This window comes from Ascaphus truei, chromosome 1 (assembly GCF_040206685.1).
Source record: "Ascaphus truei isolate aAscTru1 chromosome 1, aAscTru1.hap1, whole genome shotgun sequence".
Taxonomy (NCBI): Eukaryota; Metazoa; Chordata; class Amphibia; order Anura; family Ascaphidae; genus Ascaphus; species Ascaphus truei.
Window position 1 is genome coordinate 520,653,057 of NC_134483.1, and position 15,889 is coordinate 520,668,945.

Genomic DNA, 15,889 nt, shown 5'->3' on the forward strand with positions numbered 1-15,889 from the left:
GGATCTGATGTGATTGGTGCAATGTCGGCTGTCCAGCACTATCATTGGTGATGCAGCGACATGTATCGGCCTATCAGAGTCCCGCGGTGACGTCACTATGGGCAGGAGTAGACATACAGACCGGATAAGCCTTGTTGGCCTCACGCTCCATTCTGAGCATGCGCGGACATTCACTATGGGCGCTTCTTACCCACAATCCCTCGGGTAGTGGATGCGGCGCCATGAGTGACGTCACGCGCATGCGCACGGGGCGAATGTGCTAATCTTGCGCAGATTTCTTCAATTTACCTATCATTAACCAGGTATATAAGGTGCCTTATCCCAGCACATCCCACACTCCTTGATAAAGGACCCCCAGGTCCGAAACGCGTAGGAGGTTCCTGTCTTTGTCCCACCAAGGGGATTACTTGTCTCGCTGCATGCACCAATAAAGAAGCAGTTTTACTCCACACCTGGCTCCCTGGCTGTGCGCCATTCGTTTTTTTCCTTTTATTGGGACTAACAATGGATATTCTAGGACAAGCTTTGGAGAGTTCTCTCTCACTCCCTCAGGTGTCAGCGATACTGATTTACAGAGATTCCAGGAGCTTAACACAGATGTAAAAACCAAGATAACAAACTAAGGGCTGGGACCCGCTGCGCCCGGCGGCGCGGGCGGCTGCACGAGCGTTCCCCACCAGCAGGGGAATCCTCCCGAGCCGGTCCCGGTCCCCCCTGGCTGCACAGCTCACTACACGCTGTGACGCGTCAGCCGCTAGGGGATACAAGAGAATTGTAATCCCTAGCTTCGACGCGTCACGTGGTGTGGCTGTGAGCCAATGAGGAGGGGAGGCTTCAGGAGGAGGAGAGGCTTTGGGGAGCGGGGAGGAGTGGGGGGAAAGCAGCGTGAGTGCCTGTCTGTGCCTGTGTGTGCGTCTGTGTGCCTATCTGTGTTTGTGTATGCCTGAGTGCGTGAGTGCCTGCCTCTGTCTGTCTGTCTGTCTGTCTGTGTGTATGTGTGTGCCTGAGTGCGTGAGTGCCTGCCTCTGTCTGTGTATGTGAGTGTGTGTATGTGTGTGCCTGAGTGCGTGTGTGTGTGTTCCTGAGTATTTGTAGAAAATGCACCTACACTCATGTGTGAGGAAAGGACAACAAGCTTAGGGTACAGGCAGCAGAAAATATCTTCCAGGACGCGAGGTGAAGCCACATCTGGTGTGCAATTGGTGGCGCGGTTATTTTTAATGTTAACAGAGAACAAACTGTGGAGCCCGTGGAGGGAGGGAGGGAGGGGGGGTAGAGTAGCGGGTCCCTCCGCTCAAGCCACGCCCCCCCCTCCCGCTCAAGCCTCTCACTCCCTCCCACTCCCGCCCACCTCCCGCTCCCTACAGACCGCATATCGCGGTCTGTGTATGTCAGCGCCCCGCCTGTCTGCAGTGCGGGCGCGCTGACGGAATGAGCGGGGCCTTAGCCTAAGGCAGGAGATGTAGAGAAAGAAATGCAGAGGGTAAATAAACTAGACAGGGCAATACATGGATGAAAGGGACAGTGAGAAATACTGTAGTGTTAAGCTCATGAAATATTTTGTACATCTGCATTGCTTGTCCTGAGGGAGAGAATCCTCTAAAGTTCATCTTATCATATTAATTGTTAGTCCAATTAAAAAAAAAAAGGTATTGCCTAATACTGAAGTACTCCGCTGAACTAAAGAAAACCATGAAATGCACCGACATTAATTACTAATCCATCTGACTTCTGCTTCTCCTAGAACAGCACAAACCTGTCCATTTATACTGCCCCCTCTTACACCGCAGCAGAGATTAAGAGGCAGTTCCATGAGAAGCAAGAGCCTGGTGAAAATCAGTAAGGGATCTCCATGCACTGCAGCCAAACACTTCCAGCGACGCCCAGGGCACATTAACAAGCCTTCCAGTGACCTCCCATTAACAAGGTATCACAGCTGACAAGTGCATGAAACAGGCCTTTAAAACACCAGATTTGCAGAAAGCAAGCACCACATACCTGAGACTCGCACATGGAGTCGGGCGTGAACCCCGGGGTGGCCCGAGGAGGCACCTTCACCCAGGCTTTACCGCCAATCTTCGCTTTTCCAGTCAAGTTGAGGGGGATGTGATGCTCTGGGATGACGTTGATCAGCAACGTAGAAACTACCTGAGAAAGTGAATGGACAGAAGATGCATCAGGTGTTTTGGGGCCTCTGTAAGACCCAGAGAGAAGTTACAGTAGCCATTACAGCCATACAAAATGGAGTCACACAGGTCATGTTACTTTGCTTCAACCCCCCCCACCACCACCACCCCCCCCTCCCCCAACACCCCCCTCCACCCCCCCAAAAAACCCTGTAACCAAAATTGGCAGTGATCGAAGTGGCACAAAAAATGTAGTGGTGCTGTGCCAGATTATTATATATATATATTTTTATAACCATCTTCAATTATTAAAGTTTGGACTCTGGATTGCATTCAATAATAAATTTACGGACATATATAAGCTGTACAAAATAAAAAAAAAAGGTTTCTAAAATAATGAGTCCGTCGTTCTTGAAGAAAAAATGTGAAATTGTAGGATTAAAAATAAAAAGGTTTTATTAAAGTATTGCTACAGTACTTTGTGCTAAAATAAAAAGTTGTTGCAGAATGAAAAAAAAAAGTGGTCAGTCACTTTACATTAAAACAATGCATCAGTTTTAATTCAAGAATTTAAGCTAAAAATAATGGAAAACATGAAATGCACTGATATTTTCCTTTCACGGATCCCTTTCGCTTCAGGAACATCAAAAACCCTGGCCAATTTATATCCTGGGATAGCTCTGTGTTATTCCAAGAGAAGCAGAAGCCTGGTGATTCAGTAATGAATCTCTAAGCAATGCAGCCTCACTGATACTTTTCAGGTTATCACAGATTAAAGACAGCTGTCCCCGTGACACCTTGCACACTGAAAGGAGAGGACAGCAATTCCGAAGTCTTGGGTTTATTCTGTACAACTCAAAGAGTTAATGTACAGTTAACTGTAAGGGTGTGAGCGAGAGCGAGTATGTGTGTGAGCGAGAGCGAGTATGTGTGTGAGCGAGAGCGAGTATGTGTGTGAGCGAGAGCGAGTATGTGTGTGAGCGAGTGTGAGTAACAAACACTTCCAAATCACGTATTTATTCCTTATGGCCAGAAGAAGCTGGAGAGGTGTGGAAAGCCTCCAACCCCAAAATGAGCAAAATGTTGCCGTAACAAAATACAGACAATCGTGTTTGTTGATACTGCGGTTTTTGCATTGGCCTAAAGCCGGAGATGTGATACCACCTTGGCAATCATAGTCACAGACAGGATGTTCTTCGCTTAGTTATAACAACACCGTCTTTGAAGTGTTATCACTAAACAACTAACTTCTTGTATAGGGCAGGGAATTGGGGGAACTCTCGTGAGCAAGTCACGTAATCTCTGTGTCACAGACACCAACATTACATTGTACCCGTCTTAGGAGCAGAGACTCAATGAGCCATCAAAATGCCATGTGCAAAGCTCAATACATGGTCAGTGCTATACAAGACCTGGATACTCTGCTCCTCCTCACAGCTCAGCCCTAATTTCTCGCTATACACCTGTCCAAATTGTGTTCTGCTCAAGGATGTCTTCTCTCTACCCCTTTTGTATCTCATGCCCTCTTCCACCTAAAACCTTTCTCAGTCACTGCCCCACATCTCTGGAATGCCCGTCCCCTCAATATCCGACTGGCATCCTCTCTCCACCATTAAGAACCATCTTAAAACCCACCTCTTTAACGCATGGGCAGCTCCACTGGCTGATACTATACATCTCATATGCACCGACCTTGACCCCTTGCAGACGCACTTCCCATAACACCCTCCTAATGTCTCTAAGTTACCTGTCCACTTACCACTTAATATGTGGGCAGGGACACCTTTTCCTAATGTTGATTTCGAATGTATGAAATGCTCATCGTACTGTGCGTTACATGATTATGTCACGTGTGTTACTGCTGTAAAGCGCTATGTACATGGATGGCGCTATATAAAAAGAGATATATATATATATATATATATATATATATATATATATATATATATATATATACACGAGACCAACCCTACACCTCAGTCACCAAACAATAGATTTCAAGCTTTTCAGGGAAAGGAATGATTGTGGCAGTGCTGTCCTTTATACAGGGCTGAGTACACTAGCAACACTTCTGTAACAGTTCATGCATCTGCAGAATACACACGCTTGTTCTTCAAATAGTAAAATGATGGCGTATCCTCAACAAGAGCTTTACAATTCTGACAAGAGGACACAATGTGCTGTCTTTGGATCCAGTTCGCTCTCCAACCTCTGCTTTCAATAGGACTACATAGGGATGGTCTACATGGGAACTGCCATTGGTAGTGGAACAGTCCCTTCCTGGACACAATGTCAGTTTTTGTAGAGCAGGCAATCATATCTCTATAGGCTTACTAGGGCCCATAAAAAGTATTAATGGAAGTCATAGAGGATAAGCTCATTGTGGTCGATCCATGTGTATATCATGATCTCTCATTACATAACTCCATCAGCATGAGTGGTTATTTTTGGAACATTGAAGCCCGAGAGCACGTAACCAACCCTACAACGTACGGCATCTGAGGACATATACACTTTAGTTCCTCCCTCAGTGCGGGATAAAGGAGCACCCTGGCAAGTTACAACCTCCTATTCACGTAGTTTAACACAAAGCACTTTGGAAACCACTTGGTAAGAACACAGTTTTCGGTGAGAATACGAATCTGGTTTGAAGCCAGAGGGAGAAACAGAATAGCCTTGTTCTGCTTAGTCATGAAGCCCTGGTTATTAGGGCAGTATTATTATTAGTAACAATGTACGTTACCTGTTTCCCTGTCCAAAGCGAGTATGGTTTCAGGATTGCTGGTGGAAGTGTTTTTACCCGGCCGCTCTTATCCGTCAGCCCTCGATAAACCAGCTCCATGTATTCTCCTCTCGTGAAGAAACAGCCACGGATGGTCATGCTTGCTCCAGACACCATGTGATCTTGGATCAAGCCCGCCAAGGGGGTGCCATCCTACCAGAAATAAGAAGAAACAGAGCGCAAACATGAGAATAGAATCATCCAGGTTACTATGGGGCAATCAGAAACCTTGCAATGACTAATGCAGGGGTGCAAAAACTGTGTGCGCTGCGCCCCCTGCCTGCCAGCCCCTGTGCTCGCGCCACCACCCTCTTACCTAAGATCCGGCGTCAAATGATGTGCGGGGTCACGTGACAGTGGAGTCACTTGACGCGCGTTGCCATGGCGACACGTCACAACGCGTTGCCGAAGACAAGGCAGGAGACACTGCAGAGACCTCACGCGATCCCCCGTCATCTTAACTTAAATGCCATGGGGAAGAGCGCAAAGCCTCTGCAACCGCCAGACATATCTTGCGTCCCCCCCCAACTTTGCGCACCCCTGCACTAATGTATGTGTGTCTATCATTATATATAGAGTTAACCGTCTGCGTGGAAAGTCGTCAAGTGCGAAAAACTTGTAAACATTTTCTAAAAATAATGTTAATAAACAACCCCCAGGTTCTGCCGCTGAAGTCAGGAGATCCTGGCTTGGCATAAAACGCAAGCTCTGCGCAACGTTTCACTAACCGCGCCATGCTTTGGGACGCTAGAAATTCAATAGAAGCCATTTACGGAAAAAAAAAAAAAAAAAAGGTGAATTAAAGCAGCAATTAACAATAAAGTCGTTAAAATGATGGCAGCACCATCTATTTAAAAATATATAACGTCCATGTTAATACTAATATAATACTAATATACATACAGCTAAACCCCGTTATAACGCGCCTCGTTATACCGCGATTCGGTTATAACGCGGTTTTCCCGTGGCTCCCGTTTTAAAAAAAAAACACACTGCTCATTGCTCACACTGCCACACTGCACACTGCACACTGCTCACACTGCTCATTGCTCACACTGCCACACTGCACATTGCTCACACTGCACACACACTGCTCATTGCTCACACTGCACACTGCACATTGCTCACACTGCACACACACTGCACACTGCACACACACTGCTCATTGCTCACACTGCACACACTGGCACACTGCACACACACTGCACACTACACACACTGCTCACACTGACACACACGTGTGAAAACAATATTTTAATACTGGGATTTTTTTTGGAGATCAATTAAAGGTCAAAGTCTCTCATTGGACACAGCCACAACTCCCTTCTACGCCCCATCCCCCCCACTTCACATCGCTACCATTGACTATTTCCTGCTATCAAATGTGAAACAAAAGAATATATATGGGCAGAGTGTTTGGTATAGAAGTAAACTTGATTTTAAGGGGCGGAAATGGACAAGTATGGGATGCCAGATGTTTTTTTTTTATATGAGATAGTTGCAAAGGAAGAATTGCATACGACGATGCAAAGTAGCCCTGATTTGCTTATCCCCTCCCTTTGACTGAGAGAGACAAGGTATCACACCAATCCATGGCCCTTTCCCTCTTCTGTGGTTTATTGTTGCTCCATACGGTGTCAGAAAGACCCAGCTTGTGTTTCCCAAGCTCCCAATCTCTGAGGCAATAACTCCTCTGTATTTACATGTACTTATCACTGTATCATGCATCATCTGAACCTGATGGCACAAACACCAGCCACTTTCTGCGCAGACAAAGAAGCGGACAGGGCTTCCAGGAAGTTGACACACACACACACACACACTAAATCCCCGGTACTAAGCCTCTCCGACACACACACACACACACACACACACACACACACACACTAAATCCCCGGTACTAAGCCTCTCCGGAAGAAAAGAAAAAAAACACATGGCTGCCGGGGGCTGAGAGAGAGGAGCGAGGGGGCTGTGAGAGGGAGGGGGCTGGGAGGGAGGGGGCTGTGAGAGGGAGGGGGCTGTGAGAGGGAGGAGAGAGGGAGGGAGCTGTGAGAGGGAGGGGGCTGGGAGGGAGGAGGGATGAATCGTGCCGTTTTTTTTAAACATTTTATTTATTTAATTAACTGGCGCCCGTCATTGCGGGCCCCACAGAGAGGCCAGACGGGCCCGCATGTTGTGCAGGCCTCTTCCTTCCTTCCCTCCTCACTCCCTCCCGATCAGGCGCGCGGCGGCCATTTTTTTTTAAAATTAGCGTGACCTCGTTACTAACGCGGTGGTCTCGGGGTGGACCCCGAGGACCGCGTTATAACGGGGTTTAGCTGTATGTCCCGAACCGTATAATGGATATTACTGCAAACACGCTCACTAAACCTTCTAACCATAGTGGGAGGAGAGGCTCAGTGAGGACATTCAATGACACAGAGTTTGAATTAGGAACCTGGTTCAAATCCCGGCGTCAGCTTCTTGTGACCTTCGGCAAGTCACTTTATCTCCCTGTGCCTCAGATTGTAAGCTCCTCTGGGCAGGGACTGTGTGTGTAACTATTCCTATGTGCTGCGTAACACGCGCTATACTGTCATTGTGAATCACCGAGTTCCATTGGGAGTAAAGCGCTATACGAAATAAAGTTATTACTCTTATCACTAGTGTAGGAATGCTGCAGAGGTGAGTAACGGAGATGGAGTACCTTGGGCACCAAGTACTGCTGGTCAGTACTTGCTATTAAGTAGGCTTCGGCCCGGCCCAGCTCACTCTGAGGGAAGTGAGCGTTCATTTCGTCTCCATCGAAGTCTGCGTTATAGGCCTTGCAGTTGGCGTAGTGGAGCCTCAGCACCTTCTCTCCCGGGAGAACGCGGGCCTTGTGCGCCTGGATGGATGGCCGGTGGAGGGTGGGTTGGCGGTTCAGCAGGAGCACGTCCCCATTCTTCACGTGGCGGCACACCTGAAAGCGCAGGACGAGGAGAAACGATGACAGTGGATAGAGGCACAGCAATGACCAGCACCGCTTCCCGTAATCGCTAGGAGGCAATCCGAGGTCTCGGAAATGATAGGACAAAGGAGATAAATGTATGTATGTATGTATGTCTTTATTTGTATAGCGCCATAAAATGTACATAGCGCTTCACAGTAGTAATACATGTCATATAAATAACAAATAACAAATATAAATAACACATCATGGGAATAAGTGCTTCAGACATACTGTAAAAGTAACATTAAGGAAGGAGTCCCTGCTCCGAGGAGCTTACAATCTAATTGGTAGGTAGGGAGAACGTACAGAGACAGTAGGAGGGAATACTAGTAAGTGCGTCTGCAGGAGGCCAAGCTTTGTGTCATGTGTCCATGATTATCCAGTGCTACTCATATGCTTCTTTAAGCAGATGTGTCTTAAGGTGGGTCTTAAAGGTGGATAGCGAGGGGGCTAGTCGGGTATTGAGGGGAAGAGCATTCCAGAGGTGTGGGGCAGAAAGTGAGAAAGGTTTAAGGCGGGAGAGAGCTTTAGATACAAAGGGGGTAGAAAGAAGACATCCTTGAGAAGAACGCAAGAGTCGTGATGGTGCATAGCGAGAAATTAGGGCTGAGATGTAATGAGGGGCAGAAGAATGTAAAGCTTTAAAAGTGAGCAGTAGAATTGAGTGTGAGATACGCGATTTAATCGGAAGCCAGGAGAGGGATTTCAGCAGGGGAGACGCTGAGACAGATTTAGGAAAGAGTAGAGTGATTCTGGCAGCAGTGTTTAGGATAGATTGTAGGGGAGACAGGTGAGAGGTAGGAAGGCCGGACAGCAGGAGGTTGCAGTAATCGAGACGTGAGAGAATGAGGGCCTGAGTCAGAGTTTTAGCAGTTGAGTAACAGAGGAAAGGGCGTATCTTTGTGATATTGCGGAGGAAAAAGCGACAAGTTTTAGAAACGTTTTGAATATGAGAGGAGAATGAGAGAGAGGAATCAAGTGTGACCCCTAGGCAGCGTGCTTGGGCTACTGGGTGAATGATCGTATTTCCAATAGCAATGTGGAAGGATGTAGTAGGGCCAGGTTTGGGAGGTAGTATAAGGAGCTCTGTTTTTGCCATGTTAAGTTTCAGTCGGCGGATGGCCATCCAGGATGATATTCCAGAGAGGCATTCAGAAACTTTGGTCTGTATAGCAGGTGTAAGGTCAGGGGTTGAAAGGTAAATTTGTGTGTCGTCAGCATAGAGGTGATATTTAAACCCAAAAGATGTGATTAGGTCACCTAGAGAGAGTGTGTAGAGAGAAAAGAGAAGGGGTCCCAGGACAGAGCCCTGGGGTACCCCCACAGAGAGATCAATAGAGGAGGAGGAGGTGTTAGCAAAAGAGACACTGAAGGTACGATGGGAGAGGTAAGAGGAGATCCAGGATAAAGCTTTGTTCCGAATACCAAGAGTATGGAGAATGTGAAGGAGAAGAGGGTGGTCCACGGTGTCGAATGCTGCAGAGAGGTCGAGTAATATGAGCAGAGTGTAATGACCTCTGTCTTTGGCAGCGTGGAGGTCGTCAGTTATTTTAGTGAGGGCTGTTTCAGTAGAGTGAGCAGTGCGGAAGCCAGATTGTAGAGGGTCTAGTACAGAATAGGTGTTGAGAAAGTGTAGCAATCGAGAGAATACAAGACGTTCAAGGAGTTTGGAGGCAAAAGGCAGGAGGGAGACAGGTCGATAGTTAGAAGGACAGGTAGGGTCAAGCTTGCTGTTTTTGAGTAATGGTATAACGGTTGCATGCTTGAAGGATGAAGGAAAGGTACCAGAGTAGAGGGAAGAGTTAAAGATCTGTGTGAGCATAGGGATTATAGAAGGAGCAAGAGGTTTTAGGAGATGGGAGGGAATGGGGTCAAGTGGGCAAGTGGTAGAGGGCGAAGAGGAGATCAGCAGTGATACATCCTCCTCCGAGATAGCAGAAAAAGAGTCAAGAAAGACAGGAGGAGAGTTGGGAAGCATTGTGGGATGGGAGGAGGCAACAGATGGGATGTTCTGCCGTATGGACTCCACCTTTTTCTTAAAAAAGTCAGCAAAGTCCTGAGGTGAGATGAAGAAGAGGAGGCAGCTGAGGGTGGTCTGAGTAGAGAGTCAAAGACAGAAAAGAGACGGCGTGGGTTAGACTTGTGTGTGTTGATTAGTGATGAAAAGTAGGTTTGTTTAGCCTGAAAGAGGGCAGAGTTGAAACAGGATAGCATAAATTTGTAGTGAATGAAGTCTGCGAGCGTATGAGATTTCCTCCAGAGGCGTTCAGAGGAACGAGTGGAGGAACGCAGCATGCGTGTGTGGGAGTTTAGCCAGGGTCTGGGGTTAGAAGGGCGAGGACGGCAGAGAGAAAGTGGGGCATGAAGATCAAGAGAGGAAGATAAGGCAGAGTTGTAGTTCCTGACCAGGTTGTCAGGGTCTGAAGCGGAACTGAGAGAGGAGAGGGAGGAGCGTAAAGTGGAATCAAGAGCTGGTAGGTTAATAGAGTGCAGGTTTCTGCAAAAACGAGGGCGAGATGGAGATGGAGATGGAGAGAAGCGAGAGAGAGAAAATGAGATGAGGTGATGGTCAGAGAGAGGAAAAGGGGAAATGGAGAAGTCGGAGAGAGAGAAGTTTTTAGTGAAAACCAGGTCTAAGTAGTGGCCATCCTTGTGGGTGCTGGCTGCAGTCCACTGTTGAAGGCCAAAAGAAGAGGTTAGAGAAAGAAAGCGGGAAGCCCAAGGGAGAGAGGGGTCATCAATGTGGCAATTGAAGTCCCCAAGGAGAAGAACAGGGGAGTCTGAGGAGAGAAAGAAAGAGAGCCAGGATTCAAAGTGAGAGAGAAAGGCAGAAGGGGGATGAGTAGAGGAAGGTGGGCGATAGATGACCGCCACATGGACCGGGAGAGGAGAGAAGATCTGGACAGTGTGAGCCTCAAAGGAGGGAAAAGCAAGAGAGGGGGGAATAGAAACTGTTCTGTAACGGCAGAGAGAGGAGAGCAGGAGCCCCACGCCTCCACCCCTGCCATCAGGGCGTGGAGTGTGGGAGAAGGAAAGGCCACCGTAGGAGAGGGCAGCTTCCAGAGCAGAGTCAGACTGAGTGAGCCAGGTCTCAGTTATAGCAAAGAGAAGCAGGGAGTGAGAGAGAAAGAAGTCATGCACAGAGAGGAACTTGTTAGAGAGGGAGCGAGCATTCCAAAGTGCACAGGAGAAAGGGAGAGAGGAGGGAGGGTGGCAGGGGATGGGTATGAGGTTAGAGGGGTTGACACCAGAAGGAGTAGAAGTTGCATGTGGAAGGCGAGGACGAGAGCAAGTAGAAATAAGGCAGGGACCAGGATTGGGAGAGATATCCCCAGAAGCAAGGAGGAGAAGCATGGACAGAAAGAGAATGTGTGAGGATGATTTGTAGGGGTGTGTTTTAGTGCAGGCGGCATAACTGTGTGGTGACAGAGGGCGCAGGTAAGAGAGGAGTTCATGTGAACTGAGAAGTGGTGAAGTAAGGAGAGATGGCGAAATATGAATAGAGTTAGAGACATGAGGCTGGTGGAAGGAAGTGCATAATTTGAAAATAAGTGAGGTTACAGTAAATATAAAAAGTAAAGGTGGCATCACAGCAATAGTAATGTGTTGAGATGTGCAGTGTGGGATGATAACCTTCTTTCCAGCGTAGTTCAAATGCAGGAATCAGAAGCAGTAGATTGTGTCCACTTTTTCCACTTCTTTTTGAACTTCCTTTTTTAAACTTCCACTACTTGAAAGATTTCTACTTAAAAGCATTTCTGCTTAAGAGCAAAGGCTGCAAGCAGCAATGGCTGTTGTAAGTTTACTTATATACATTTAGAAAATCACCTGGTTGGTACAACAAACATAATTAGCACATGTGAGGGATGTTAAACCAAATTGTTTTTCAAAGGTGGGTGTTGTCTTGCACAAGTGTGAAAGATGAATTAAATCCGGAATTCCCTGGCTTAAGCAAGGGGGTTTGTTTGGGAGGGGTCATTTGTGCCTTGCAATCTGTTGCTGCCACTTAGGGGGGAAACTCCCAGTCCACTGAGCCTAATTTTTCTATTTTGGACAAACTGCCCTGACCTTTTCCAACTGACCACATGCATCATTGTAAAACTCATTGTGATTTTCAGTCTTGTAGAAATACGGATGTAAAGCATTATTATTGTATATGCTCTTAAATGTAATTTTTTGTAAAAACTGCTTCATAGCTTTGCCCAGATCACTGAAGTTGCTGTGAAAAAAACATCTAATGGTAACTCCATTGGCCTCCGTGACGCAGCTTCTCCCGGCTCACATCCTACCTATCCAACTCTCCATCAGTGTTTCCTTCTCTGGTGTTTCCCCCTCCTCACTCCCTGTTTCTGCTGGAGTCCCACAAGGCTCGGTCAACGGCCCTCTACACCTCTTCTCTCGCTGAACCAATACAAGCTTATGGATTTCACGATCATCTTTATGCTGAGGACACCCAAATCTATCTCTCCTCCCCTGACCTCTCCCACTCTCTCCTGTCCCGTTCCCCCAACTGTCTCTACTGGATGTCTCATCACTACCTGAATCTCAACACGGAATTAATATCCTTTTCCCCTTCCATCGCTACACTAAACACTCTCCCTCACTGTCAATAACACTACAATCTTTTCAACAACTCAAGCCCGCTGTCTATGGGTCATCTTTGACTCTGATATCTCCTTCATTACTCACATTTAGTCCCTCACAAAAATCATCTTCACCTACGAAATATCGCCAAGATACGCCCCTTTTTTCACATGATGCAACAAAAATCCTAATCCACTCACTCATGTCCCGCCTCAATTACTGCAACCGTCTCTTAGGCTGCGCTTATAGTGCTGGCTATGCGACCGCGTGACGTCAGCCGTCTCCGTAGCTATTGAGATTCCGGAACTCTGGCGACAGGGGGGCGTGGCCGTGAGCGATTCACCCTCATTGGCTGAACCGCTCACGTGCCGCGGCAATCGCCAAAAAAATTCAAAATCCCTTGACTACCGGCGATCACGACCCCTCCGTCGCGCCCACTATGGGCACCCCCAACGGACTTCATGTACTTGCTACGGCGCTGCGCGATGTCGCAGTTGCCGTCAATATAAGCGCAGCCTTAGTCGCCATTCCCCTTGTCCGCCTCTCTCAACTCCAATCCATCCAAAATGCCGCTCCACTTCTACTGCTCCACTACGCATATCCCTACACTGGCTTCCCATAGCCTATAAAATGACATTTAAATCCTTAGTAATGGCTTACAAATGTTTCAATGACACTGCCCCCCCTTACATCTCCACCCTCATCCACACATAATTATCTACAGTGTTCGACAAACCTATACATTTGCTCGCCCCGGGCGAGTGGATTTAACCCCCGGGCGAGTAAATATTGGCCCAAGCAGCACACGTTTGGTACTAGGTGGCGAGTAGATTTTTTTGTGTGGCGAGTAGATTTTTTGGTGATTTGTCAACCACTGATTATCTACACGCCCCTTACATTCTGCCCATGACATCCACCTTTCCTCCCAAGACTTCTTCCGTGCTGCCCACTCTCTCTCTGGAATTCCCTACCACGCACCACCAGACTGTCCCCCAGCTTTCAGGTGTTTAAAAACTCGCACTACCTCTAGCATCCAACACCCCTCCCCCTCCAACCCTATTGGGACCGGCCGTGTAGCTGAACCAACCTCCACCCTATGTAACATTCCCCCCTCCCCCCCCTGCAATCCTTAATGGGTTCATCTGTCAGACTGGGCCACATTCTATCCTGAGTCCCACCTTATCCTACAATGAGCAGCGCCCTTCCCTTCTTGTTTCAGCATTGTCCCTCATTCCCTTTAGATTGTAAGTTCTCACGAGCAGGGCTCTCACTACCTCTCTGTATCTGGTTGTGCACGTTTGTCCTCACTTGTATGTAACGGTTCATGTTTTTGTAATAAACATAAGGATTCATTATTCTGGTTAGAATATTATACATGTTACATGTGGTGTCGTTATGTACTCCATATCTCCTTTGGCCAAGCTATGAAGCCGTTTTTACGTAAATTTAATTTAAGAGCATATACAAAAATAATGCTTTACATCCGTATTTCTACAAGACTGAAAATCACAATGAATTTTACAATGATGGTCAGGTGGAAAAGGTCAGGGCAGCTTGTCCTTGGGCAAGGAGATATACTTGCGTCTGGTACACGAGTACCTCCATTAAGCATATTCTATTGTTTTTATTTTTGTTATTGTTTATGTGGATCCATTTTATAATCTTTTAATTCGGATCTGTTCGTTGCATTAATTGTCATATGTCCCTCTCATCATATCTAGATGAGGAGTATGTCCATTCCCCCTACCCGTAGTACGTATATATCACCTGAGTCTCTAGGTATTTGTTTACAATTCTTGCCATCCAATTCGCTTGCGGCATTTTGACGGACACGTCACTTCCGGTTCGAGGAAAAGACTACAAAAATGGACACCGACAATGGGATCATCTACTCTCTGACGAAGCGCTATACTTAGCGTGAAACGCGTTGGAGTAGATTTTTTTTTACTCTGTGCCATGTAGTCACTGTTTCGTTAAAGACCTTTTTAAATAGTACTATGCTGTAGCCCTGGACGTCTGCTTTTCGCACGGCTGCGCTACGTTTTGTTTCTCCTTTACCGGATTATCTGCTTGCCCAAGAAGAACAGTTAAAAGTTAAAGATATGGCAGGTTATTGATTTTCTTTTCTACATTGTATGGCATAATACATAGTGGACAGACAGAGCCCCTGTAGATAGCACTCTGTTTCTGTATGAATTGGTGATTTATTTAAAATAACTTTATTAATTGACAATATCGTTAAAATATTGGGGTTTAAAACAATGATTAAATGATGCCAAGTGTGGCTAACTCTATGGATAGGTGTATCCAGAGGAGTATACAATGGTGTATTAATGCCCAGTGTTAGGGTAATTCACTGGCCCTAGTGTTCCTCATATGGAGAGAATGGGCTAGAGTTCTTGTAATGAAAGTAGCGGCTGTGTGGACCACAGATGTAGTGCCCCAGTATTGAAATACTAGTAGGTGCACTAGTTGATTGGACCTGTACTTAGCTGCTTTTGGGCTGCAGCTAATGGTACATTATAGACTTGTGTATACAGATCTAGGTCTATGTGCACCTATTATGAGTTTTTAACACCAGCATGTGTGGGTGGTGGTATTTAAATACAAGTGTGTGATACTTAACACGTGTACATCCCAAGTGTGTAATAACAGGGCTAGAATAGACACTAGTATTAGTTTTGCAATACTGGTAAGTTAGTGGCACTGCTGTAAATTCTGTATATACATATACCTAATTAACAGCTGAGTACAAAGTTCATGTACACTGACTCAGAGAGATTCAAAGAGTCAGCGTGTCTCAGCCCGTGCACAGTAATGGACTGCTGAAAGATCCTACGATCTTAGCAGTCACACATCAGTAAAGGCACAGAGAATATCTGGCAGTAAATCACAGTACAAATGCAGGAAGCCTGAATGCTAATCCCCAAACACAGCATTTAGCTTAAAGGGGCATACACATTGAGCAAAACGGCAACCAATCCAGCAATTAACCTCTGGAGTGCCAGACCATTACCACATATGAAGAGCACTACACCAACTAGGGAAAGGTCTTTCATAATAGACCGATATTAATACCCTAAAAGGAGCAGTACTCAGCTGTTAATTAGGTATATGTATATACAGAATTTACAGCAGTGCCACTAACTTACCAGTATTGCAAAACTAATACTAGTGTCTATTCTAGCCCTGTTATTACACACTTGGGATGTACACGTGTTAAGTATCACACACTTGTATTTAAATACCACCACCCACACATGCTGGTGTTAAAAACTCATAATAGGTGCACATAGACCTAGATCTGTATACACAAGTCTATAATGTACCATTAGCTGCAGCCCAAAAGCAGCTAAGTACAGGTCCAATCAACTAGTGCACCTACTAGTATTTCAATACTGGGGCACACAATCTGTGGTCCACACA

At 46.5% G+C, this 15,889-nt stretch overlaps 1 protein-coding gene across 1 annotated transcript in view; it reads right to left on the reverse strand.

Annotated features, from left to right (window-relative positions):
* The window catches only part of POLR1A (RNA polymerase I subunit A), a 125,913-nt gene that overhangs the window by 83,771 nt on the left and 26,253 nt on the right, over nucleotides 1–15,889 (reverse strand). The window contains exons 12-14 of the mRNA XM_075567274.1: nucleotides 7,595–7,849; nucleotides 4,870–5,061; nucleotides 1,999–2,148 (exon numbers count right to left, since the gene is read on the reverse strand). Of these exons, the coding sequence (XP_075423389.1) occupies nucleotides 1,999–2,148; nucleotides 4,870–5,061; nucleotides 7,595–7,849 (597 nt within the window). The remainder of the gene's footprint in view (nucleotides 1–1,998; nucleotides 2,149–4,869; nucleotides 5,062–7,594; nucleotides 7,850–15,889) is intronic.